Source organism: Corvus cornix, chromosome Z, assembly GCF_000738735.6.
Source record: "Corvus cornix cornix isolate S_Up_H32 chromosome Z, ASM73873v5, whole genome shotgun sequence".
Lineage (NCBI taxonomy): Eukaryota > Metazoa > Chordata > Aves > Passeriformes > Corvidae > Corvus > Corvus cornix.
This window is the reverse complement of record NC_046357.1, coordinates 74,126,446-74,154,340: the sequence shown is the minus strand read 5'-3', so window position 1 is coordinate 74,154,340 and position 27,895 is coordinate 74,126,446. Positions and strand designations below refer to the sequence as shown.

Below are 27,895 nucleotides of genomic sequence, written 5' to 3'. Positions count from 1 at the left end.
ACTTTTCTCCCAGCATTGCCCTAACAGTGAACAACTCTTTCAAGTATGTATCAAGGACAATCTTCATCCCACAATTATCATAAAAAGCTCTAAGCAGTAAAAACAAACACATTTGGGAAATAACACTGTGTTGCAGGAGAAGAAAGCAAGGCCCAAACACTCACACAACTGTGGGAGCAGAGGAATTTGCCTACTTGGATCTTTTTATACTTTAAACGTGATGCAGTGCAAACTACAGAACAGCAAAACTTACATTATCAGCAGAGGCATTTAATAATTAATCAGAGGGATAAGAGGACACAACGGAACACTTGAAAATATGCCCGGGAAATCGAATTTAAATAATTCACTTAAGCTCTGTGAATGGTAGCTTCTACAGCTGTAAAGCACACCCATCCAAACAGAAAAAAAAAAAAAAAAAAAAATTAAAAAAAAAAAATCTGGTGTTGCTTTAGGCAGCTCCCCCTTTGTGTTTGGATTGCTGGCGTTTCCCAGCTAAGGACCCTTGTGAGCAGGCACAGCAGAGAAGGAGCCCTTTGGAGCTATTCATGTTATGGATTAAGCACATACAGCTACTTGGGGCTGTGCCCAGGGCCCCCCGCCCCACGAGGGGGGTTATTCACATCCCCTGGAAAACGCTGTTGATAATTAGTACTTTGTAGGGCGGTGAGCTCACTGCCATTACATAAGATTAGTGCTGTAATAAGGAGCTGGCCAGTGTCTGTGGCCAGATTGTCTGTCACTCGGAGAGTGCTGCCAGCCAGGAAAGGGACAGGGCATTTTGCCACTTTTAAAGCTGTCCAGAGACCCTGTCTTGGTTCTCCTCCCCTTTGGCACAGGGGCGTTTATGCTTTGTGCTCTGCAAAGCTGGTTCCTCAGGTTGTCAGTGTTAAGAGCTACATTAAAAAAAAATTTAAAAAAAGAAGGAAAATAAACCAGAAACTTAATTCTGGCAAAAACAAAGCCCTCTCTTTTCCTTCCTTTATTGGTCAGTGAATCAGAAGGCTTTAGCTTGAGCAAATCTGTAACTGCACCCCTCTCAGAAAGAGTAACTTCATTGAACACACACACACACACAAAAAGCGTGGAGTATGGTAGGGAAGGAGCCTGCCTCTGAGGGTTAAGTAAAGCAAACAAACTAAAAAAGTGCTGTAGTCAGCTGCAAACAAAAAGCTCATTGTGCCCATGTCCCATAGGGTCCTTGGAGAAGGAGATTTTAAACCTACCAAATGTTTTGGTTCTGTGCTGCAGTCAGTCATTATGGCCTCTTTTTAAGATGCTCATTTGACCCGCGTTTAAATGGAGGAGAACTATATAATATTATTAATGACAGGTATATTTTTGGCTCAGGATGTGGTAGGAAGGGCCTCTTGGACAAAGTGGGGTTTTGTCTTATTTTTACCAGGGGGGTCAGCAGTTACTTCAGAGACTTTTTACTGCTGGGCTGAAATTACTTGTTACTCTGGGCTAAAATTCTTGGACAGTTTCAGACCTGCAGTAATTGTTGACAAAGTGCAGGATTTTCCTTTTTTTTTTTTTTTTTTTTTTCCCAGTGGCTCTTCTGGTAGCTGTGCACGAAAAGGTTCAGTCACACCCCACACAATCTGCATCACGCTGCCAATGTATATTCGTGTCAGCGTGACTCCAAAAAGAACGTGAATTACACCAAACCAACACTTCAAATTACACCAGACCCCACTTTGTTCCACAGTAAAACACCTGCCCTGTGGCAAGAGAACTTCTCCAGGTCTTTGCCACTCATTTTTAACATGATTTCTCAGCTGCTAAAGTGACGTCTGAGAGCCCATCACACAGAGCATACCCTCAAAACTGAAGTGGATGAAAGCTATTATTCTGACAACAAAACATGGTAAAGAGCAGGTAAAAGTCCACGGCTTCATTTATCTTTGAAAGGGTTAATGAAGGAGGTGTCTTTTCTCAGTAATTATCCCTCTGGAGCGGCTGTGGGCTTTGCTGTGAGTAGACAGTGTCACCTAGCGGGGTTTCATTGCCACGCTCACCGCTTTCTGCTTCTCAGGGAAAAATTGTCGTTCTATGGGGTTGTTTTAAGAACAATCCCAGAGCTACTCATCTGCCCCGCCATACAATCGTCTCTTCCCAAAGCTATAGGATTGACAGTGCTTTTGTGTTTCAATTTCATCAGGTAGCCTTTTTTTCCACTGGTTTAATTTAAATTCATTAGATTTCTTTCCCAAATTATTTATTTGTTTTTTTGCAGAGCTCTTCCTGCTTATTCAATCCGCAATCACTTCTCGTGCATACCCGTAGACACACATTAGTGCATGCTTTTCAGAGTCCCTTTCTTTTTTTTTTTTTTTTGAAAGCTGCTGCACAGGGCTCAAAAAGTTTTTCAGCACATTCCACCTCTCTGTTACCAAAAACCCAACCCCTGCAAATGAAGCAGAAGACCTTAGCAAAGCTCCTCCTGGGAGTTTCTCTTGTTCACAGTGTGTGACTCAGTCATGGGGAGTGTTGGGTTCCTGCCTGGTCCAAATCCTGCCAGTTTCCCAAATCCTATGCAAATAAAACTCAGATTAAGAGCTAAAGGGAAGGCACTCAACTATGACCTATAAAAATACCAGGATCACAACGTGTGATTTTTGTGTGTGCTTTCAGATAGATTTAAATATAGGAGCTTCAAATTGATTTGAGTTTCTCCCAGCAAAGACTTATGTACCCACTTGGTTCCTCCTTCAGGCAATTATTTTAGCATCTGTCTGAATCCTGCATGTGATCTTCCCCGTGATCTTCCCCCTTAAGGCATGAACCATGCCTTTAAATCAAGGTATGTGCTAAGCACTCACTGAATGGAGTTTTTAATCTCAAAAATGCTTTTGGTGAGTTCTGTCAGACTGCTCCCATTCATAAAATTAAACAGAAAATTCCCTTGCAGCACTGGAGGGAACTTTAGTGAAACAGAGCCTGCACTATAAGGTAGTTTATCGTCTTTCCCACGTATAAATGCATTTAAATACTAGGTGAACTTAATGGAAGTATTTCAGACATTGCCAAATCTTCACAGAAATCTGGTTGATTTTTTTTTCCTGTGGAAAAGAAATGCAATCCCGTTCAAACTTTCCAAGTGTCTCCTGTAACAGCATCCATGCTGTATAGCAGCATGAGTCACAAATGAGGGTTTCCTGGACTGATCCATGTGCTCGTTGTAACCTCGTGCAGATCCTGTAGTTCAGCCACCGAGTAATTCCCGAGACTCACTGAAAGTGAGATGTAAGTTTTACTTAAGCTGTCCAATTATAACAACCCCCACAGTGAGGGACTCCTTCAGGGACTTTCCTGATAAAGATTTCTAAGACTTTGTCTGCTATTGTGTTGAAAAAAAATAAAGAAAAAAAAAAGTATTCCCGCTCTTATCAGAGTTATGGCAGGACAAGAAAAGGGTGATAGCCAGTGAGGTTTGCAGTGGTGTTTTCAGCTTAGTGATAAATACCAGCCAGGAAATGTTGCTTCACTTCCAGATGAAATGGCACGGAAAGTGTCCAGTCAGCCAGTCCCTACATCTTCCATTGTTGTTTTTTCTTTAATTTGCCTCATTAGTCTGGCATTAAGGAGGAATCAGATAGGGAAGTAGCCGGAATGAAGGGAAATAAAAATCACAACTATGAGCGCCAAAAAGTGCCGAGACAGATTTGTGCTTTAAGCTTATTTAAACATGCTGAAAACATGCCTCCTTTCCCCAGAAGGAAAAGCCTTAACCTGTAAATCTAAGTAGATGTATTTCAAGTAAATGATTTCCTAGCTTCAGTCGTGTGCAGGAGATTACTGGCCTTTACACGATACAGAGGTCAAGCAGTAAAGTTTTGTTGGCATCAGTGGTTTATTTTATTGTGCTTCATTAAACACAGTGCTTGTTGACTATTTAGGAATGCAAAATCCGAGTGATTGATCTCAGGCGCTTGATGAGCCTTTTGGAGATAAAGGAATGGCTGAAATTCCCAAAGGAGTGTCACAAAGCTGAGATACCCCTGGATCCACCTGAGTGGATTACCCATTAGTAAGGAAATGAGACCATCAAGAAAGGCTGCTTATCTGAGAATTTAAATAACAAATCTCCCACGAGGTGGGATCTTGACCATGAGGAAGATTATGCTCCCTCTGTTTAATTAGCAGTCATCTGAATGAGAATAGGTAGTGACTGGCTAATAAAGTTTTCTGCTTTACAGATTTTGCGACAGTCCTGGCTTTTTTAGCTCATTTTATGTCACAAGTCCCTCTGCCACCCAACATGACTGTGAGTTTATGCAATGCCATATAAGGAAATCCTCCCCCAAAAATGTGGAACTTAATAGAACGTCCTCATGGGCTTTTGAAACCCATCATATCCAAACTCCTCCTGTGAGGCAAGAGAATATATTTTCCCTGTTTTATGGGCTGGGAATGGCCAGCCAAGTGCATTGTCTAGTGCCACGTAGGAAGCCTAAAGAGCTGAATCCCAACTCAGCTCCAGCTCTACCATGGACCATCCACACTCTGCAGGAGAATTTTTGGGGCGTTTTAGCAGAGAAATACAGAACTAATAAATCCAGTGTGACAGAGAAGGCTTTGATTTCAGCAATAAAGCCAAAAAAGCACAAGGAAGATTAACTAGTGATTACAGTAAAATTAAAGGCATAAAAAGTATAAACTCCAGTTTTTGTCCTGCAATGATGGTCAGACAGAGTGGTGGCTCCCCAAGGACAAAATGAAGGTAGAGAGACCCAACTCCTGTCCCTGGGGGTAGGTCCTGCAGTCACCTGATTACACAGAAACCTCAGGTTTTTGAGGAAAAGTCCCAATTACCCTGCCATCGTGGGTGTTGAGAGCTTCACAGAGTGGGTGGCACAGTGGTGTCTGCCTGAGCCAGAGGTCGGGGCTTGACCAAGGATGGGTTGTGGTAAATAACACAGAGAATAAAAAATTTCAGCCGAGTTTTGTATCAGTTGGCCAGGGCTTGGAGCAACCTGGTCTAGTGGAAGGTGTCCCTGCCCATGGCAGAGGTGGCACTGGATGATTTTAAAGGTTCCTTTCAACCCAAACAATTCTGAGATTCTGTGATTGCTCTGAACCTTCCTTGCCACAACCACCTCAGTGAAACATGCTGGAGGAGAAGTGTGGTCAGCCAAACCTCCTCTGAAGCACATAGTTTTTTGAGTCTTGTACATAACGCAGACTATATGTCCACAAATATACAGTCTGGAAGTGCTTTGCATGTTAATACAGAGAAAAAATTCACATCTGCTGTGGTAATGTTGCTTAAAAACCAGAGCAGTGAAGGTTTTTAGGTCACTCTGTGCAATCACCCAGTGTAAATATTTCTAATAAGGACTAGAAATCTTACAGCAACTTCTCTTCCATGTATTCACTAAGTATTTGATCCTATCTAGGTTCTGTCTTATGAATGATGCAGCTAAGAGCATTGCCAAAGATTTTTTCCCATTACTTTTTTGCTGATATGGGTTTACTGGAGATCGTGCAATCACCCCAGATCTACACTAGTGTTAAGTGAAAACCAGAGTCATGTTTATGGTCATGCAAAGACTTAATCCATAAGAGAAAAGCAAAATATTAATTTCTTTTTCTAGCAGCCTCATTCCACTCAAACTGTGAGAATCTCCTTGTATCATTGTCCCATTATCAGTGTCTAAATAAGGAATTGAAAAACTACAGAGGAGCTGGGTGGAGACCTAAGAAAGCAATTCAGCAGTCTGGAACTTCCTCTACTAAGCAATTCTGGCACCAGACTCAGGCAAAATCAGAGCTCCTCAGCCAAAATAAATCTGTGCAATGACGATATCAGATGTGAGGTAACAGCAAGTTATGCTGGGGGATATCAGACATTCTTGAACAAGCCACAGGGCCTAGATGTAATCCTTTGCCACTACACTGCAGTCCTGCCAGCTAAGCAAACACAAATTCTGGAGTCATTTTGGCAAGGCAAGTAAGAGCATACGGAGTCTGTGTGCTGAGGGTGGGAGCTGACAGGCTGCTGAGCACCTCCAGCTCACACGCCCCCAATAACCACTAAATAGCCCTCATTCCCACACTCTCATCCCTATGGAAGCAAGCAGCTCTCCAGGATCATTTCCACACGAAACAGCTGCAAGGCTTGTTGAAATCTTTCCTTTGCTCTCAGGACATTATTGATGAAATTTTCTGCCACTAACCTTGCATTTTTCTTTCATTTTTGTGTGTGTGTATTCACACGTTCTTGAAAGTCAATGGAGTCTGGACTTGAGTAAATGACTTGGTCTGCATTGCAATTTAGGACTATTAAACACTGAAAAGCTGAGATGGAGTTAATTTAGTTCCAAATGAAAAGGGGGATGTTTTATTAGAGGTAATAAATTCAGTGCAGAGCAAATTTATTTGGACTGTGCTGGTTAAATTGCCTGGATAATTAAAACCTATGATGGGTAAGATGACACGTGGTAGGAAAAGGTTAAGTATTTAACTCATTTTCCTTTCACAGTTTGATTCATTGTAAGGTAAATACTACTTGTGTGGGGTATGTTAACTTTATTTCTAAAATGTGTTCACCCAAGCAGTGAATAGGGGTTATTTCACAAAGTTGAGAAAATAGAAAGCTAAACTTTTATGACATTTACACGGGCCAGCTCTGGTCAGAAAGATGTAAGCACTGAGGAAAATATAAGCACTGTAGAAACTGTGTCATTTTGCCCATACAAGGGGCTAGCTGCCTGGTTAATGTCTGGCATTTATGTGAATTCCAGTTCTTACAGATATCTATTTTTATCCTTCATTAAATTCTTCCCAGAGTGACACAACAGAAATCCCAGCAAAAATCACTAGGAGTGGTTTCCAAATATTCTCTCTCTTTTCTTGACATACCATCATGCAAATCTCAGATTCCTGTGCTTTGTTTGGGAACAAGGAGAGGGGTTATCCCACCTCTTCTGGCTGCCAGGACAGGAGGCTGTATGTCTCCTGACAAGAACTGCTGCACAGGTTTCAACCAGTCTGACAAAAGTGTTGCTACTTTTCCTGCTGATTGAAAAAACAGACTGAATCCTCCGAAATTTGCATCCAGAAATGACATTGTGCTGATACTTCATAGCCATTTGAAGGTTCTTTTATGAGGTTTTTTTTTTTGTTTGTTTTTCACATACCAAAAAACAGATTTCTACTTCTAAAAGTAATGTACTTTGAAGAATCGCTTTCTGCTTTTATTCATATATTTTTGTAGACGTCTGGAGCTGGTTTTTCCACAGAGGGCAGAATTTGGGTCACCATTTCTAAAGCTGAGAGGCTGCTGTCTGGGCTCAGTCTGCCACCTAGGATTTTTAGTGGAAACACCAATCTCCAGTGGTTTCAGGGGCCACATTCTGACTCTTTCACTTACGTTGCACTTAATTCTGCACATCATCCTATGGAATGACTTCATTAAGTGAATGAAGTCATCCAGTGTCATAAATAATCCGAGTCTAGGTAGTCAGTCTGTAATTTCCCACTTAGTAGATGTGGACTAATGAAGGTTATGGGCTATTTACTCTATTTTCTTGCATTATACTTTATGACTCTCATGTAGGAAAGAATGTTCTAGACACACTTAGGATCCAGTTTTCTTCGTGTCTCTTTGTTTTGTTCACCTGACATCAGTTTACAGTAAATGAGAAGTTAGACCAGATTATTTTTCCCCTTGAGATGATCTTTAATAGGGTGGGAAGATATTATACATCTACCTTTGTTCAGCCCATACTTAGCAGCCTGATTCAAACAGTTCAGATTGCTCTTCACCACAGGTGATGCCATGTGCTCTTTTGCTGATGTAAATATTCTCCAGCACTGGGAATGATGGTTTTGCTTCTCTTTTCTGCAGCAATATGAGAACTGGAGACCAAACCAGCCAGACAGCTTCTTTTCTGCTGGAGAAGACTGTGTTGTTATAATCTGGCACGAGAACGGGCAGTGGAATGATGTCCCGTGCAATTATCACCTCACTTATACCTGCAAGAAAGGAACAGGTACAAAAACCATGTTTCCAGTGACAAAACCATAATTTCCTGAATTGCCATTCAATACTTTTTGACATGTTCTCTGGACCTTGATGGATCAGTTTTAAGTCCTTTTGAGTGGTCTGTCATTGAGGATGACACGAAGAGTCTTGAAAATGGGACTTTTTCCTTAAATGCTTGTAGTAACTTCACTGGTTTTCAGGTTTTTGAAAAACCACTTCTTTGTGTGAGTATGCCAACTTTTTGGCTTGAATTTATGTTAGAATTTAAAACAAAAACACAATAGTAACCACAATGTCTGCCATTTTCCAATTTTCATCACTTTTGGTTTATGAGACTGAAGATCTACAGGACAGATTGATCCCCTGTCCTTGTCTGGATGTTCCTCTTGGGAGTCCAGCTGAGGTCCCTTGTCACCTTCCCTTAGCCATTGCTCACAGGTCAGTCCCAGTTCAAACTGAGCTCACAAGCTGAAGTTTTGGGTGATGCTCTCTGTTCCTTTCAGTGGCTTGTGGTCAGCCTCCTGTGGTGGAAAACGCAAAGACCTTCGGGAAGATGAAACCTCGTTACGAGATCAACTCCCTCATCAGATACCACTGCAAAGATGGTTTCATCCAGCGCCACATCCCGACCATCCGGTGCCAAGGGAACGGACGATGGGATATGCCTAAAATTACTTGCATGAATCGTGAGTTCTCTGAAAGCAAACCAGTGGCAAACCAGAAACAGTGCTAATTAACCATTAATAAGTAATGAACATGTATTGTAAGAGATGAGCAAAGCTGGCAGGGCAGATTGTGGCAGCCATACTGCTCATTCTGTCTGCAGGAAAATACACCAAACTTCCAAAACTAATTGAAATTTTCCTGTTTTGTTTCTGCAGAAGGCATTAAGATTATTTTAAAGTAAGCAGCAACACTGTTAGAAAAATCCTGGAATCAACAGGTTGCTAATAATGCTAATGATTCTTTCTGCAACTGGGTGCATGCCTGTGACACTGTCACAGCTCCAGTTAATCATTTGTTAACCCTCTAATTAACCAAGAGTAAATGGAACTGTGATCTGAAGTGTAGCCAGCCCATTTGCACTTTAATTTTAAATGATTTTCCCTTTCTTTTTTTTTTCTCTCCTCCTTTCTCTCTGCAGCCTCCACATACCAAAGGACTTACTCTAAGAAATACTACTACAAACACTCCTCATCGGGCAAGGGGACGTCGTTAAACTCGTCCAAGCACTACCACCGCTGGATCAGGACGTGGCAGGACTCGAGGCGCTGAGAGCTAAATGGTGAATGGGGATTTCCACCATTTCAGCCAAAGTCATAACTTTCTGTGCCTTTTTCTATCACTTATAGGAGTATTATTAAATCGTTTTGAAACTATGGACTGCAGTATTCACGACGCGTTTTGCAAAAAAAATTTAAAAAAAATTACGGTGTTTATCAGAAAATTTAAGAAATAAATAAAAAAGAGGAGAAGTGCTTATGGGGATAAAAGGAAACCATTTCCAGCCTATAAAGATTATTAGTTTTCTATATGCCATCGGTGTGGACCGTTTTATGATATGTACCAGCCTTCTGCAATATTTAAACAGCTCAATTTTAGCACCAATGAAAATGTAAATAAGATGATTTTAATGTTGTTTGACTGTGTGTTGTTTTTAAAATCCTGTATATAAAATGAAAAGTCACACTAATTTCAGGCATATTTATGGTTAGAACGGCCTCAGAGGTCTTCAGTCATTTATGACGTTGTTTCTGTGTTGTTTACCTAGGCTGGAAATGGTTGAAATAATGACTTCACTGACTGAAATTTGCAATTATCAGGTGAAGATAAACACACAAGTGACATGACTTTTTTTTTTTTTTTTTTTTTTAATGGGAACTGTGCCAATTCCCACCCGAGGTACAGTTTGTGTCCCGTGAGATGAAAAGTTTAGACAGAGCACATAAAAGTGGCACGAAGCATGAACTAGGGACTGCAATATGGAAAGTTTTTTCTGCTCTCCATTCCAGCTTCAGCACACGTGAGAAAGGACTGCGTGGAGGAGTTGTGTATGACAAGGAGAGCCTGTAAAATTCCAAGTGCTAATACATTAACTTTATCAACCAGGGCCACTTTTTTTTTTTTTTGGAGAAGAGGAAAAAAAAAGGAAAAAAGGAAAAAAATTACTTTCACAATATTAACCACAAGGTCTATATTACAGGTCTCTGCATTCTAAAATGGAGGTAGACCTGGTGTTTGGGGGATTTTTTTTTTTGTAAAAAACAAACAAAAATCAAAAAAGTAAATAATTTTGTATATATAACCATTTTTTAATCTTTTTATAAAGTAATGAATGTTTGTGTATGAATGCTGCAGCTGTGAAGCGTACATAAATAAATGAAGTAAGCCATACTGATTTAATTTATTGGATGTTATTTTACCCATACAAAGAAGATTCAAAGAGCTCACCAGTGCAGTATTAGCCCCTGAGCTCCACTTTTGGAACCATCTCTCAGTTCAGCTTGCTCTTTTTCCCCGGAGAACAAAATTCCTGCTAAACAGGATCATTTGTTTGCGGCTAGATGGGTGAGAACTGTGTGTGACCGACAGAAGAATCAGGATCTTGGCTTTCTCTAAAGAAGTGTGTGCACAGATTGGTTCTAGGCTGTAGCTGGTGCAGTGTGTACGTAGGAGTTTTCTGTTATGATTTCTTGCCCTGGTCAGTGCCACCGCTGACCTCAATGTGTACAGTGAGTGTAGGAGGTGACGTTTGAAACGGCCTCTCCACGGAAAGGACTGTTATTCCTGCAAAGTGCCTTGCACACCTTTGGGCACAGGACAAAAAAAAAACAAAAAAAAAAAAAAGGAAAAAAAATTAGAAAAAAAGAAAAAAATAATAATTAAAAAAAAAAAAAAAGAAAATAAAGTAAGTTCCTTAGGATGTACCTTTTAAAGTAACATGAAAAATACACGCAGGCGCGAGGTTTACGCCTTTGTGTTCGTGTGGGGTTGTGATGGAAAAAAACTGAGAGGGAAAGGAGAAGGATTGAAACCCAGCCAACATAGCAGAGCTGCCCATGGAGTGACCTTGCCACAGCTCGTTGGGAGCTGAAACCAGAGCTCCAGACAACATCCCCTGATCTTGAGGAATGGCAGAGGCTGCTCCCCACCCTCGTGGCGGGGCCTCCCCGCGTTGGCCGGTCCATTCCCCACCCCTCGCCCCCAAACAATGCACATAATACTTTTCTCTATTTATATTATTATCTTGTATAGTGTATAATGTGAATGTCTGGGGTTTTTTTTGTGAATGAAAGTCTAAAATCTTTGTAACTTTTATATCTGCTTCTGTTTCACCAAAGAAACAAGGTTCTGCTATACTGTGACTTGTCTTGTTATTGCATGTCTTCCTGTTTAAATCTATGCAATGTGATTTTTTTCATATGAATACAACCAGACTGTCAGGTACTTCACAATTACCATGGGCTTGGTCAAGTGCCCGCTGGAGTCAAAGAGTCAGCTGGCTGAACTTTAGTAGGTGCTGGATTTGACTTTATATGAGCAGCTTTAGGGGATATTTTAAGATATACATTGTATGTTTTGAAGTCGATTATTGCTTGTAAAAGTCAAGGCTCTGTTCATAAATATACACTAATCTACACATCACTTCCTTGTACCAGAAACACACAGAACAGAAAATATATTTTAACACTTTGCAAACTTTCTCACCATATGTATAAAAAACCCTGCATAGATTTGTTGTTTTCTTGTCTACTTGTTGGATTTAAACAATGTTGTAAGACATTCAGATAACATTGTGATTGTAGTTTTAATTAGGTTAGATGCAGTGCTTATATTGATTTTTTTTTTCACCTCCTTCTATTACGCATAATAAAATAGGACTGACAACATTCCTTATTAAAAAAAAAAAAACAACAAAAAAACCCTAAAAAAACCTGTCACCCATGCTTGTTTATTTAGACAGGGAATGGCAAATTATTCAGCTCTGGAGAATTTCTCTAATACTGATGTAAACCTTGAAATGTTTCTGTACCAACACCCTGCACACACTCGTGTCACAGAGTTGGCTCTGCCCTGAAGTCAGGGTGCTACCATGACAAACACCATCATTCCTTCACCTGGAGCATCTGTGAACTCTGTGGAACAATGCTGGGGTTGGAGTGGAGGGATAGAAGACAAAACCAGAGATGTCACAAGGGCCTGGAGTGACTGGACAAGGGGGAATGGCTTCAAACTGGGAGAGAGCAGGGCTGGATGGGATCTTGGGAAGGAATTGTTCCCTGGGAGGGTGGGCAGGCCCTGGCACAGGGTGCCCAGAGCAGCTGGGGCTGCCCCTGGATCCCTGGCAGTGCCCAAGGCCAGGCTGGACATTGGGGCTTGGAGCAGCCTGGCACAGTGGGAGGTGTTCCTGCCCATGGCAGGGGGTGGCACTGGATGGGCTTTAAGGCCCTTTTCAACCTAAACTATTCACTGGTTCTATGATCTGAATACAGATTTTGCATTTTTTTGCCCATGACAGTCTCTGCAGAGTACCCATTTCTGCTCTGAACATCCTCCTGTCCCTTCGTGTGTTTCAAACGCTGTTTGAATTCCTGGAGTGCACCCCAGAGGCTGACACCACACAGGGCAGAGATCAGCCAGGCCAAGTCTTTTGGGAGAGCTGCTCGAGCAGCAAGAGAAGGTGCTGGCTGGTGCACACATTCCTCTTTTCCAGCTACACCCTAATAGATGCACAACCTCATGAAATTAGATAGAGACAGCTCCATGATGGCAGAACTTCTTTGGTTTAATGGGATCTCCTGCCTGAGACATCACAACTCATCAGAAACTGTAGGAGAAAACACATGTCCCTGGAATTGCAGCAGTTGGCCAGCAGGATGCAGGCAGGGGGCTGCCAGTGGAAAGGATTTGCTGCCAAGAGGGCTTTGGGATCAGACACTGCTTTGCCAGGGCAGTGGCTGGAGGAACACTGAGGTTCAGCATGTGGGTATGGTTAAGGTCAGTGTCTGTGATAGTAATTTTAAGAGAAAAATCTTCATTTCTGTAGGTGACATCTTTGCCCTGAGCACCAACAGAGACCATCCCTGGGCCATGGGAGTTGCAGCAGCTGGTGCAAAAAGGCAAATCCCTCCTTTTCCAGAGAAAACAGAAATTGTGTTATCGATTTTAAGCAGTGACGTGTCCAGGACTCTATGAACACATTGTTTTTCCTGATGAATGGTGAAAAAGATGCAAACAATGCTTGGATCAAACATGGACAAAACCTTGAATGCCACAAAAACCTGTTAGCACGGCAGAGACAAGAAGTAAGGACAGAAACATCATCCAGAAAAAGGTGTTTCATTTCAGCCCTTCAGCAGCAGACGTGGAGGGAAGTTTAAGAGCTTTTACAATGCAATTTGGTGGCAAATTCTGTTTTCCATAGCAAATAAATACTTTAAAGTGGGGAAGCTGCCAGCTGTTAGTGCTGCAGAGGCTCAGTCACTGTGTAAATGCTGATAAAACAGAGAAGCAGAACCTTGAGTTCTGCTACTGAGGAATTTATTGCTGAGCCAGGAATGGATTCACGACAGTACCAGAATTTCCAGATGCCAGTAGGTGGGAGAAATGAAATGAAGCTGAAAATGGCCCAGCAGCTGCATTCTGTGGTGGCTGGAGGAGAAAGTAAAAGGAAGGCAAACACTGTTGGTGGTCCTGCATGGATGCAGTGGTGTAAGGAGCAATTACCAGGCTGCCGGGATTAAGCTCTGGAAGTTACATCACATAGTGGTGAGCAGTGCTGTGGCAGTAAAAATCCTTACTGAGACAGGAGGGCAGTCATTTTAGGGAGGGGAATAAATGGTGTGGCTGTATCCAGTAGCAGGAGCATGGCAGGAATTTGGGCCCTGTGCTTCTTACAGTCTTTGAGGTGATAATTGCACGTAGTGTTCCTACTTGGTAGAGGAAGAGAGCAAAGCAGAGGTTTGGCACAGGTCACACAAAAAGATCTGCAGCAGATCTGAGTGTTCACTAAAGGCCCTGTTCTTTCACAGCTTTGAAAAAATAAAAAGGGGAACAAGAAAAAATTGACATTTCTAAGCAGCTGGTTTAATTGCAAAAGGCAGCAGGAACCCAGTTTGCTCTTTTCAGAGTTAGAACAAATGTTGGGCTCACAAAAGTACCATGTCTTTGTCAAAATAAATATTCTTAATAAGCTTGGGAAAGGAGGAAGAAGCACCAGATACTGCTGATGGTGCTGTTTGCTTGCTGAACGAGGGATTCCTTTGGTTCCCTGAAGGCAACTTCTTCCACCTCTGCTTAAGCCAGGGCAGCTTCCAGATGCACTCAAATCCTTAGCAATGATCCAAAATCCAGGAATCAAAAGGATCTTGGGTTACCAAAGATCAAAAATTCTTACCAAGGATCAAAAATTCCAAAATGCATGGATTTTTTAGTACACAGCAGGGTAACAGCCCCTGTGTCTCCCAAAAGTGCATTTTCATGGGAATGAGTGCTCTGTTAACAAAACCTGCGTATTCTGGTGAATGTCAAACCATGCTGCAGCCAGGCTGGTATTTGGAGCTTGAAAACAGCTGATGGTAAAAGGCTGAAATGCCAGATCTTCCCCTCTGCTTTTGGGGGAAATAAAGATATTTTCCTCTCAGCAGCCTGAACAGGTGGTGCTGGTTTTCTCATCCTTCCAGGTTATAAGGAGAATCCCGAACCCAGGACAGAGGCACTGATGGTGCCAAAGACATTACACTTCCTTAAAGCTGGCAGAACCCATCTCCCTCATCCCTGCAAGAGGATCTGGAGAAAAGTTCTGTCCCCTTGCACTGTGCCATAACTGACAGATCAGTGGATGAGGCTTTAAGGGAAAAGATATGATTTGGAATAGTGATCCCTTCTCCCCCACGTCCTTCCCGTGCTCTCAGCCTGGCTGACTCCCTGTGGAAAAGCTTCCCAGGCTGACGTTTTCAGAGGCAGAGTAAGAAGGGAGAAAATCATCAGGAAATCAAACCGTTGAGAAAGGGAATTCTGATGGGGGAGATGGAAATGCAGGAAGGGTGACGGGAGAAAAAGTTCATGGGTATTGATTTGAAAATGGAAGATCAGTCTAGGCTAGCTTTGTATTAGGCAGGAATTTGAATTTATACCAATGAATTTAGACCAATCAGACAGTGACACCCCCAGAAAATGCACATCAGTAGAGCAGCTATAGATGATAAAACATATATGCTATTCTAGTTTTTGATAAACTGGCCTAAATGTGTGTGTGCTTTGGTGGTACTTTTTGTTTACAGTCTATAGAGGTTTTTTTTTTTAATCTACTTCAGTCCTTCAGGACCTTTTTTTTTAAGACAAGTCCTTTTAGCCTGTGTTTGCACAATTGGGCTACACTTCCTGTCACTCTCTGGTCCTTGGAAATTGTTAGGAACAGCTAACTTGCACTTGTAAATGCAAACATTAGAGTTTAAAATGACAGGCTGTGTGGACACAGGGATTTTTCAAGTTGAAGTGACATTAACATACTGCTGGAGTGAAATGGCTTCTAAAGATAAGAGCTTTGGACATCCAGCACCACTTAGTGCTGCTCTTGGGAGTGGAGTGGGAGGTTCTTCCTGAAGAAGATATTCCAAATGTGAAAGTTAAGGAAAAACTTGGGGTTTAGACTACAAAAGTCTTTTGAGATTGGCAATATACTGGATAGTAGCTAACTGGATTGGTCCCAAACCAAAGGACAGATACCCACCTGAATTTGGATGTGAAATGACCAGTTTCACACCTCTGAGCTGTTTTATGGCAAGTAGAGTTAATGGTCTGACCGAACTGCACAGGTTGTTGGGTGACCTTGCAGTCACACAGTGTTTTGGGGTCACCTTGGGAGCTATTCCTGTGTTCATTAACCTTGGGGCACAGCACCACTGAGGTCTGATGCAAACCCCTGCACCCCGTTTCCCTCAGACACATTGCTGACTTTGCGTGGTGAGGGAAACACATTTCTTTCTGCTCCCCTACACCACTCAGAGGAGGTTTATATGGGATATTAGGAGCAATTTCTTCACTGAAAGGGTTGTCCAGAACACCAACCCCCTGCAGCTCCAGGCTGGGGCAGAGGGGCTGGAAAGCTGGGAAAGGCCCTGGGGGTGCTGGTGACAGCAGCTGGACACAGCCCAGGGGTGCCCAGGGGCCAAGAGGGCAATGGCCACTGGGCTGTCCCAGCCATGGCGTGGCAGCAGGAGCAGGGCAGTGACCGTCCCTGTGCTGGCACTGCTGAGGGACCACCTCAGATCCTGGGGCAGCTCTGGGCCCCTCATGTCAAGAGAGACCTTGAGGGACTGGAGTGTCCAGGGCAGGGAACGGAGCTGGGGAGGGGCTGGAGCCCCAGGAGCGGCTGAGGGAGCTGGGAAAGGGGCTCAGGCTGGAGCAAAGGAGGCTCAGGGGGACCTTGTGGCTCTGCACAAGTCCCTGACAGGAGGGGGCAGCCGGGGGGGTCGGGCTCTGCTGCCAGGGAACAGGGACAGGAGGAGAGGGAACGGCCTCAGGCTGGGCCAGGGCAGGCTCAGGGTGCACAGCAGCAGGAATTTCCCCAGGGAAAGGGAGCTCAGGCCTTGGCAGGGGCTGCCCAGGGAGGTTTGGAGTGCCCATCCCTGGAGGTGTCCGAGGAAGGGCTGGAGGTGGCACTCGGTGCTCTGGGCTGGGGACAAGGTGGGGACTGGGCACAGCTGGGACTCCATGGTCCTGGAGGGATTTTCCAGCCTCAGTGATTCTGTGAAATCATAGAATTTAATCACAAGGAGGTGCTTTATTCAGCCTTTCCTTAAAAATGAGGAAAAGCATCAAAATGGGCACAAACATTAAGAATAGACTGTGCAAATCTACTAATATATTACATATCTGATTCACGAGCAGGCGAGGAGGAAGAGCTGGAGACTAGAGAAATATTATGAAAAACTCATTGTCGGCGTTAAGTTTTAGTAGAGGTTAGTAAGTGTCCTTCCAAGATCAGCCTCTCCACACTCAGGAATGAGATAAACTCCAGGAAGAATTTAATACATGGATTTTATTCATAATTACGACATCTTCGTTTTCACATGCGCAGAAAAATTAAACTCATATAGCTCTGCCCAAGGGCAAAACATCTCTGGATGAAACAGCCAGACAGGTGATAGTAGCAGAATGGAAATTTTTGCATTTTAAGGGACTGTATCTCTCTGTTTTGTACCTTTCCTGCAGCTGCCTAACAGATATCTGAGATACCCTCACCGAGGGAGATGGATGTGAAAAATCTTTTATTTGCTTCCTTGTATTATTTATTTAAAAAACAAAGTAAGTTGAAAAGTGAGACCAAAAAAAAAGGAAAAAAAAGGAAACCAATCAGGAATTTTTTCCCCAAAATCTCAAGAGGAAAAAAAGTACCTGAACAGAGAAAATATTTGGTATCTTTAGGGAAAATTCACTACCTTAAAAATTATTCCTGTTGATGATAGATTCCCAAGTGACTCAGAGACTTTTAATTCCTGTGAGTTTATCAAAATGAGGTTGAATTTTAAGATGTCTTGCAAATCTGCAGCATGTATTTTTGTTCACTGATAATTAATACTGCTGTTCAGCTATTGAAAGAATTGCTTTGGGTAGCTACAATTCCGGTTTTATATCATTACCAGTTTTATGTAGTCTGATCTGACATGAATCAGGGCCAGGAAGAAAAAAATACAATAGATTAAAGAATGACTGTACTAATTAATAATCAGTATATGAGCAATGCCAAAAAGCCATATGTTTTTACACCATCATCCTGCAGGTAAATACATACATCCAAGGATCATGAGGAAATGCATAAGCATAAAGAACTAGGTCGTATGAGATTTTAAACCTCCACACACCTTGTTCTTCATTTAGGTCTGGGCTTGTGCAAACAAATTTCCAACACAAAATGGTTCAGCACACCTGAGATTTCAGGCTCTGATCCAATATGTATTGTTGTCACACAGTATTTGATTTTGCAGTGTGATTAACATTAGGCCCAAAGGCAGTGTTTACTGATTTAAAGTCAAAAACAAATGATGAGACGCCTGTGACTTTCTTCCTTGTGTGTTCAGGAGCAAGTTCAGAATGGCAAGGTTGGAGCTCTGAACACGACTATCAGCAAGATCAAATATTCAGAGAGAAAATGTGCCGTGAGGAAACTCTGTTTGCTGCTGGTGCCTTGAGAGGCCACCTAGAAACAGAGACTGGACAGGAGTAAGGGAATAAGGCAGGGATTTGTTTGAAAGGCCTTCAAAGGTACCCCTGGGGAGCCAGAGGCCACTGCCCAGATGGACGCCAAGGTGGACCCCAGGTCACAAGTTCTTCACACTCTTATAGGTTTGGTTCATTTGCATAGCAGGGTGAATTCTCCAATTAAAGCTTCAGTTAATGATGGAGTTCCCCCAAGCTCACCTCCCTCTTAAGATGTTGGTTTACACACTTTGGGCCCAGGAGGGTCTGGGTGTCCCTGGAGAGCAGGCCCAGAGAGGCTTTGTTGTGTCTGCCTGGCACAGAGAGCAGAAGTGAACAGGCCACAAGGAACTGCAGAGTCACACACTGGGAAGCACAGGATTGGAAAAATATTAAAACCTAAGGCATCACCATGAGCACAGATGAATTTTTAGTTTTTAAGGCTTGCTTACAAGTCTGTAGAAGAGGCCTTGGGGGCTACTGTGCTCACCGTTTTCTTTCAGCCCCAATCTCAAACCCTCCCGCCCCTCATGGTTACAGGTCAGGCTTTCCCCAGTCCTCCTCCCATGGTGGTAACCACCCCTTTAATCTGCATCACAAGGAAATGCTGGAATGTAACTGATTTTTAATTAATTTTTATTTTTTCAGGTTTCGCTAGGAAACCACGAGGCCGAACATTTCTGCTTTTTAATGAAGGCTGCATAACTGAGTGATTTGGAGAATCTAGAACCCCCTCCAAATATTACTCGGCCTGTGGTGAAAGAGTTGAATCTGATGCCTTCATGGTGCACGGGAAAAAAGGAACTTCTCTGGTGATCTGCAGAGAGAGATTCATTCAAAATCAATGCTGAGACATAACCATTTGCACCAACAACTACTATGTGCATTTTATTAATAATTTTATTTTGAACTGACTTGGGAAATTCCAGTGATTTTAATACATTTTTCATTCTGACCTCTATTAAAGTTTCTGGAACTGAGAGGAAAAAACATATATATTATTTGCCTGTACCATTTGAGTCTTCATGGCGGCACTGTGTATCCTTTATTAAAGCAGAGAACACTGATGAGAGTGTTAAAAAGTGTGTTTTCATAGAAATTGCTGCTTGGGTTTTTATCCTCTTCATACGTTTTTAACTTCACGAGAAAACTGGCCTTTCTGACCAGATCACGACCAATTTTCAGATTTACCCTTGAAGCAGGAAGGTGGAATGTTTGCCTCCCCTTCAGCAGCTGCAAGCAAAGCTGTCAGTCTGTCTTCACACAACAACAATCCAGAAACATCAGTTTATTTTTCCTTCTTTGTGTATTTTACTGAAGGAACACAAGGCCCATTTAAGGACCATTTGGTCAAGCTCCAGCACACAGAAAGAATACACAAAACTCTTCCCCCTCAGGCATAAAAATATGGGTGTGGGGAAGGATTTCTGTAGGTGAATTAAGGGAAAAGAAGGAGAAACAAGTTTCTGTGATGTGTTAACTGAGAGAGATTTACAGGGGTTTGTAATTTAACAGATTCCACCTAAGGATTAGTGTCCACAGACTTTGAGGTTGTTATGTTAGCTTTTTTTTAATCATATGCAACCAGCTATGGACTGTGATAGCTGTTTTGAGTTAAATATCAGTATTTTATAAGCCAACACTTTCTAAACTAGTTTCCCAGGCCTCTGATTCCCTGCTGCTCCTCTGGAGTTTTATTTCCTGTTAGTAGCTGAGCATGGGCAGAGTTATTTTTATTAGCTCCATGATTAGTTACAGTCCCCTGCAACATGAGGTGTCTCTCTCAGAATCTGATTTGGCTTCTGGCAGCCACAGGCCAAACCAAAGTCTCAAGTACTCCATCTGTTGATGTTTCCAGCTCATGAGAAAAAGTGACCTCATGTGGCCGGTGAATTTGTGGTGTTTTCTGCCTTTTTACAAGGAAAATGTGCCACGTGTTTTCTCCTGCAGAGAGGAGGAATATCCTTGGATCTTACCACAGTGATCTGAAGCTGTGGTGGACTACAAGTTACTCTTTCTGTGTGGATGGGCCGCAAAAATTTGGTGATATGCAGATTCAATCTCTGGAGTTTGACCTAAATATTTTCTGTATTGAGGGGGAAAAAAGAAAGGACTGCACTCCCAGCAACTCTTTCTCAGTTTTTCTGTTGAAACAGAAGATTGAAGGGGTTTAATTTTCTCTGCCCTGTAAAAATGTCTTTTTCTAAACTAGATTAGTTAAAGGAAGGAAAAATCCTCTACCTTCCTATAACCTTTCCCTTTTTTTTATATCCCTAGATGGCCTTGGCTAAAATAGCAAATTTAATCTTAAGCCAGAAATACTGTTTCAAATGGAAACTAAAAACCACTTGCTTAAAAGCGTATTTCTTCTCCCTGTCATCCAGTCAACAAGAAAGGCTCCTGAGGATTTTGTATTTTTCTCCTGGCAATAACTGATAAAGGTGGGATTCCAAAGAAGGTGCAGAGCTGGGCGTAGGTTTACAACAGTATCAAGAGGATTGAGGGACACAAGAATTGTTCAGCTTTCTGTTCAGCTTTTTTTTCCCTATAATACTTTTAGGATCCTCTGAAAAAACCTCTCCTCTGTGCTTTATTTATTGGACCTGTCCACTGACAAGGGCTGCAATTGCAAATGTCAATGACTCTTCGTGGCAGTGGTCACTGCACTTGTATCCAATTGAGGATGTGGAACACAACTCGGGCATTCCTCGCAATTTGTATGGAAATTAGAGCACTAAAGCTTGCTCAGTGAAGTTTCATTCCTTAACTGATTTCTGGTTATGAACCGACCTTGTGCACTGTCCCCTGTAAAACTCCCTTTTATTCACTCCTTAAAGGAAATAAACTCAGTTAATTCGTTTCAGGTTTGTTACTAGTAATAGTCTTTCTAGACTGGATAAACCAATTTCATACCTGTTATCAAATAATTACATCACAATAATGCGCTTTTCCCCCCACCCTGTGGCAAGAGTGAGTGGTTGGGATGACCTGGATGACCTCTCTGAACTCCAGGTCCTTTCCCTTCTTTCCTTTAGAGACTGTGTCAGGATCAATCCCTTCAGCACCCAAGGGGTGGCACAGGAGTGACAGAGATGGGGACAGCAATGCCATCACCTCCTCACCCCAGATGTCCCCTTCTGCCGCCTCTTTGCTGCAGAGCTGCCCAGCAGCAGGCACAGGGCTCACAGAGTCTTGTCCTTTGAGCAAGCCAACGCTAGATGTCACACACAGGAGGGTTATTGCAAGGGGAAACAGCCTGCAAGAAAAGATTTCCTTTCCTTTTTTTTTTTTTTTTTTCTGTTTTACTTTCTTTTCACTTCTTTCAGCTTCACCTACGGGTTAACTCGTGATAGACCAGCACATCTATGAACGTTGGTGGCTACAAAAAAAAAAAAACTTATGCATTCCGTGAGTTATCCAAAGGAGAAAATAATCCCTTACTCCTGTCACAGGACCAACAGCTGAGGTCTGGGCTCTCTGTCTCCAGACCCCTAGACTTCAGCATGACTCCGTTCTAATTGGGGTTTGCTTAATGTCTCTTGAAGGTGGTAGACTGCCATTTGAAGCTGAATATTACTTAAAATTGTGTTTTCAGATATTGTACGTCGTGGGTGGAAGCTGCTATAGAAATTCCAACTCTTCCTGCAATTACAATGACAGTGTGGGAAATTAGAATGAAGCCAAACCTGCACTAGATACTCCAGATAAAGCACAATTATCCTCTGCACACAGAGGGTTTCCTGACTAATTTTGGACAGTTCATATTTTCATATTTGCATTAATACCCTCAGTTCTCGGTCTTTGGTAATGACTAGAATAGTGAAATTTTGGCTTTATATAGCACTTTTGATAAGTTTTCTTTTTCCTGGTTGTAAAGTTCAGTAGTTTTATTAGTTAAAGTCTGAGCTTTAAAGTGTGAGCCTCAAGTTTTCCCCAAATTATGCAAAATTCCACAAATCATACTTGCAACGCTTTCATTACTTCACCTTGGAGACTCTGGGGCAGGGGGGCAGTTCTTTCTTGTTGTGTGTATCAACACTGCCTCTTATTTCTATTAAAATCACCACAGTTGCCCAGTGCCCACTGCAGTTTCATTTGCAGTCTGGTTGCTTTTTATTACCGAGTAACCATTTTAAATGATTAATTGATGCCTGGAACACAGAACCTCTAACTTTAATTTTGTATACTTTGTTACTTCAATCTTTAGCAGAGAGATATGTTGGTGGTGTGGAAGAATCTGGTAAAAAAAAAAAAGTACATTTTCTGGTAAAAGTGTGCTCACTTGAATGTGTAAGGGAAAATATCCTGTGGCATAGAGCCAGCAAGTCCCCTCCATTTTCAGGATTCTAAAATCTTTGTGGTTTCCTCCAGGGAGTTAAAGCTTCTTCATTTTGTTTCTCAAGCCTCTGCAGCATCCCATGTGCTTCTTTCCCTGCCACTCTCCCTAGCCCAACTCTGTGGATCAGCACATGAAAAATGCAATTTTACAGTATTTTTGGAAATGATGAAACAAACCAGGAAAGGGAAAAAAGAGCTCCAGGTATTCTGGATTGGTCACTGTGAGAAGAAATGGCCAACAGCCAGTGCTGGAGTAAGATGAAGAATAAAGAAAACAGCTTTTCCATTGTCTCTGCAATTCCCTCTGGGAACTTTTGGTCTTTCTGAGGCTTGTTATATCAAGATAAAGCTGGACACCCAACAGGAACTGAAATCCTGGGCAGGAGTGTGTGGTACCTAGTGAAGCTTGGATGTCCCGTGGTAGCAGAATGCCAGTTTCCACCAGGACTGGCTTCCCAGTCATCTCACAGATGAACGTGAATGGCCATGAATTATGTAGAAAATGGTGACTGGAATAGTTAAAGCCTGAAATTATCGTGAATTTTTACAATTATTTGGTTGCTGGGGGGGAGAAGGAGGTGTTGCCTTGCAGATAGTGGGGTTAAGTTACTCAAAAAGAAACATGCAAGGATGAAAAGCAGAACAGAGGAGATTGTATTCAAACTTTATGTGGCATTATTGCAATGTCTCATTGAAAATGTGACACTGCTATACCTGCATTTAGTTGGAATCACAGAACAGCTGGGGATGGAAGGCACCTCTTGAGTCACCCTGTGCTTGAAGATGGGTCAGCCACAGCAAGCTGACCAGCAATTTTGATTTTTTCCATTTATGGAGATTTTGTAATCTCACTGGACACCTTGTTCCTGTGTTTGACCACTCTCACAATTAAAAAGTTTTTTCGTGTGCTGAGTTTGTGCCCATTGCTTCCTCTCCTGTTACAGAGCATCACCGAGAGGTGCTGGGCTCTGCTTCCTTTTCTCCAGGACTCAGTGACCGGGCATTACAAAGGTCATTCCTAAGTTATGATGTCTTGTAGAAGGGCCAGGCAGTAATGTCATTTGCCTGAGTGCCCTGCAGATGTATTTATCTGCCAAGCAATGTCAGCCTTTTAATCAAATAAATAATTCATGGCCGGCATGTGATGATACCAGCGCCTGGGAATTGTGCACTGTATGGAGTGAAATAAAGCTGTCAGCGTGAAAGGGCAGTGTTAGAGCCCAGGACGGATCAATGGAGGCAGAAGAACATTTCTATTTGATTTATAAATAAGTGATCTTTTTTGGAAGGTCTGATTTTTTAGAGCTGTACTCTGGTGATTGCCTTCTTCCATGATCAGCCAAGACTTGAGACGTTTTGAGTAACCTGAACCTTATCTTAGTTAAATGACAAATTCACTACTTTTAGTAAATTCAGCGACATTTTTAAATTGATTTGATTCAGATAGACATAAAGCAATGAAAAAACTCCTACACCAGTGCTCAACGGCTGTTGGACAATGTCCTTGGGGCAAATGGTCCATTTGACTGCTCATGACTTTCCACAGGATTTGCCAGTTATTTCTCACCCAAATACAGGGTTTAGGCCTAGTTGGTCCCCTGAGTTGCTCATCCTGAGGCGGCTGGGGATGAGCATTTTCCCTCCTGCAGAGCCCTTGGCAGCGGCACCGCAACGCGGTGGCCAGGGGCAAACGCCAGCCAAGACAGGGTTGTTTTTTCTTGCGGTCCCAACAAGAGTCTGAGCATGGTCACAGAACGAGGGGTGATTGCTGAGTGAGGAGAGAAACAGCCTTTTCATGGGCTGCTGACAGCTGGCCAGAGCTCGAATTAGTTTTGGGTGTTTATGTTTGTGTGCAAGTGGCCGCGTTCATGTGGGATCACTTGTGGATCAGTTTGAAACTCCATCACTCAGCAAATCTAACTCTCAGTGATAATAACAGCTCGGTTGTGCTTTGTTTTTTCCATCTTAATCTGAGGAAATAAAATGAATCTTCTTATTTATTCATTTATGCAAAAACTTTTTCCTTGTATCTAGAGTTTACAAAAAACCCCCATTCCCGAATGCTCTTGTTGGTTTGGTGAATTGTCACATGGTTGGAACCCCATTTGAGCCTGAATGCAACTCACTATTAAGCAGTAACAAAAAATTGCCTACCATTAGAAAAAAAGCAATTATTTTCTCTTCCTCTTCACCACAGTTATGTTTCCGCTGTTTTTCTTCACTTTGAATTATACATTTCCTAAAGATACCTTTTTTGGTTAGAAGATGTATTTTTACTTTTCTGCTTCCTTTGTGTCTTCTTCTTTGCACGCTCACTCCCCCCCCCACCCTCCCATCTTTGCCCCAGAGTTTGTTAAAATCTTGATATTGATTTTTTTGTTAGTATGGCATCAAACCAACCAAGTTGGACACAAACGCTAATTTTAGAAATACTGCAATATTTTACCCAAATAAAGTGGCATGCAGGCAGCTTAGAGCAAAAATTATCAACAGTGGCATCTGTACAGTTTCTTCTGTCAGTGACACAGACCTCTGCAACTTTCACATGGGTGCTTATTTCTTCTGAAAACATGTCTCCAAAAACATCCCAAAAGAAGCAGTTGTGTAGAACGAAGCATTACTGTGGAAGTGAATCAGTGTTCTTCCCTTAATAATGGGGCTGCTCTTATAACTGGCTTTTTAGAGTTTTAACTTGCAAGAGGAATGAAATTGTGAATCTGTGCTGCATTTCCAAAGCGCAGAGTCCTTGTAATCTTTACCCAAAACTTGTCAAATAGACAAAGAGTGGGAAATACACAATTATTTGCACATTGCCTGCAAGAGGAATGTCTTTAGAGCAACCTAAGTCAGCTTTGCATCTATTTTTCATTGACTGAAGGGTTGGAATGGGGTTGAGGATCAAACCCAACATCTGGGCGTGCCAAATGCATCAGTCTCCTGGAGACAAAGATTACTTTTGCTAGCTAAAATCTCCTCCAGAGTGAAATTTGTTTAGATAAATGCTGTTTACTGAGAAATGCCTGGAAGCTATTTTCATTAGATTCTTTCCCTTTTCTTTTTTTTTGTGTGTGTGTGTGTGTGTGTGTCTGTTGTTGGTTGTTTGTGTTTTCTTTTGTAATTTGATTAACGTGAGCCCAATTTCTTATTCAGTCGTGGGACTGGTGGGTAAAATGCACAAACTTCAGCAGAGTTCAAATGGTAAAGAGGTGCATTTATGATTATTCAAAATGAGTATTATTGTTCAAGCACATGTAAAAGAAAACCAAAGTAATGAGAAATGTTGGATATTTCTCATGAAAAAGTGGGGGAGGGTAGTGATGAGGGGGTGATTTTCTCCCTGACCAGAGTCCCGAGCCTCACAGACCTGGCATTTACTCTCTGTTGGAAACAGCAGCTTTCACCATCCATTGGGAAAGCTAATCACGACACAGGCTGTCAGACCGTTTCCAAGACCTCTTAGGGCTCTCCCTGGAAAAATCCAGCTGCCCCTGAAGGTCAACAGTGTTTCCCCAGACCCCGACGAGCAAATCTCGGTGTCCTGCTGTGACCACAACAGAAGTGTTGTGGACCACGGCTGCTTCTAGTCCCATCAGGCAGTAAAGCAGAATTTGAAATGCACTGGTGGGTCAAAGGGTTGAACAAGCAGAGAATTTGCTGGAAGATAATCCTGGACACTGCATGGCAATGCTGTGTGGCACAGCAGCTGTAGCTGTGGAGGCTCAGCAGCAAAGGGGACCATCAAGCATTGCACAAAGTGCTAAATTACGAGACAAGAATTTGGATAAGACATTTCCATGACTCCTGTGACCACAGCTGTGAACTCCAGCTGAGATGCAGACAAAACTTGCCTATTTCTTGGCAAGAAACAGCAAGCAGCAGGACTGTCTCTTCAAAAGATGCCTGGCAGTTTATCTTGAGGTGTCCAGTCCATGAGGCTAAGTCAACATTTAAGATGAAGGGGTTAGTGATCTCTCTTTTCTCCCCTCCGTGGGCCCAAAGTCCTCTCCTCTCTGATTTATGAGTTCCTGCTGGTTTCCAAATGGCCCCTGATCCTCCCTCTGAAATCTGAGATCCAGAGGGCCCTCCTGAAGTTTCTCCTTCACACTCAAGTGAAAAAAAAAAAAATCGGACTCCAAGATTCCTAGTGGATATCTTGTGAGTATCACCCTTCCATCCTATCCCCATAGGTGTTAGCAGAGGAGAGGGGCTATGGATTATCACAGCCCACATGAAGCCCTCATGAAGCGGGGCAAAGTTATGTCCATTTAACGTGGCACACACGAAAGTCAGAGAAATGAGTTGTGTAAGATGACACAGCATTTTGTGACAAGTAAAATGCCGGAACCCAGCCTGCACAGAATCCAACCTGCACTAATCCCTTTCCTGGGATCCTTTCCTGGGATCCCTCATTGCAAGAGGGAGGAAGATTTGCTGATCGAGTGGGAGGCAATCACAAAAAAATCAATCCAAAGTGAAGTGCTCATTCAGTGGCTTCCAATGAAATTTACTGCTTGTCATCTTCCTGACAAGTTTCTTCAGAATGTTCAAAGCTTGAGAGAAATTGGCGGTGTTTGAAATTTGGCAGCAGGAAGTGTGATGTATTTTGGGGCTGTTTGATGTGTTTTTGTTACACATTGGTCCTTATTATTTCTTCCACTATCTTTGTGCAGATTGGAGCAGGACGCTGTGAGCTAACATGGAAATATTTGGCAGCTGAGCAATGGAGCCTGATGTTTTTGGCAGGGGGGAAATGGATACCATAGCAGTACTAGAGTATGTGCTGTGTTTGAGACACCCCTCAGCTTCCTACAGAGGTCTTTTCCCCGAGTTTTGAATGCAGTGTTTCAGGTCAAGGCAGGGAAAATATTCTTTCAGTAAATTCTACGTGATGCTGGGTGACTTTGTGATGAGCCTTTCTGGTCTCTGTGTCTTCCCTGCGGGTGAGGTGAGGTGGCTGTCTAGGGCAGGACCTAGAGTCCTTTAAAATCCGTGGCCATAAAACACCAAACAAACTCAGAACTGTGTGGCTTTCAGAAAGTCCTTGGCCAAATGCCACTGGATCTTGGGGATATTTGTGATTAACACAGCAACCTTGCTGGAAACTCTGAGCTGTGACTCCTGAAGAGTTTAAAGGACTTAGGCAAGAAACATCTTGTTTTTGTCCATCAGGATAAGCTTAGGGGATGTGGCAGGAACCTTGTGTCCCTTGTCTTCTGTGCTGCACGTCACTGACTGGTCCAGTTGGACACATCCATTTTTGGTACTGTCACTGTGGAAAAAGAGCAGGTGAAACCTGAAGGTGTGACTGACAGGAGATTTGCTCGAAACAAATGCCACATTCTACCCCAAAGTCCTTGAATTTAT

At 42.5% G+C, this 27,895-nt stretch overlaps 1 protein-coding gene across 3 annotated transcripts in view; it reads left to right on the top strand.

The window, feature by feature from the left end:
* The window catches only part of VCAN (versican), a 98,818-nt gene extending 86,913 nt beyond the window's left edge, over positions 1 to 11,905 (top strand). For 2 of the 3 annotated variants that reach the window (XM_039566763.1, XM_039566764.1), the window contains 3 exons: positions 7,856 to 8,000; positions 8,497 to 8,679; positions 9,138 to 10,396. In XM_039566763.1, the coding sequence (XP_039422697.1) occupies positions 7,856 to 8,000; positions 8,497 to 8,679; positions 9,138 to 9,268 (459 nt within the window). In that variant the 3' untranslated portion in view covers positions 9,269 to 10,396. Of the gene's footprint in view, positions 1 to 7,855; positions 8,001 to 8,496; positions 8,680 to 9,137 lie in introns of all 3 variants that reach the window. The other variant, XM_039566762.1, reaches the window with a different exon arrangement.
* Positions 11,906 to 27,895: the final 15,990 nt, after the last annotated feature.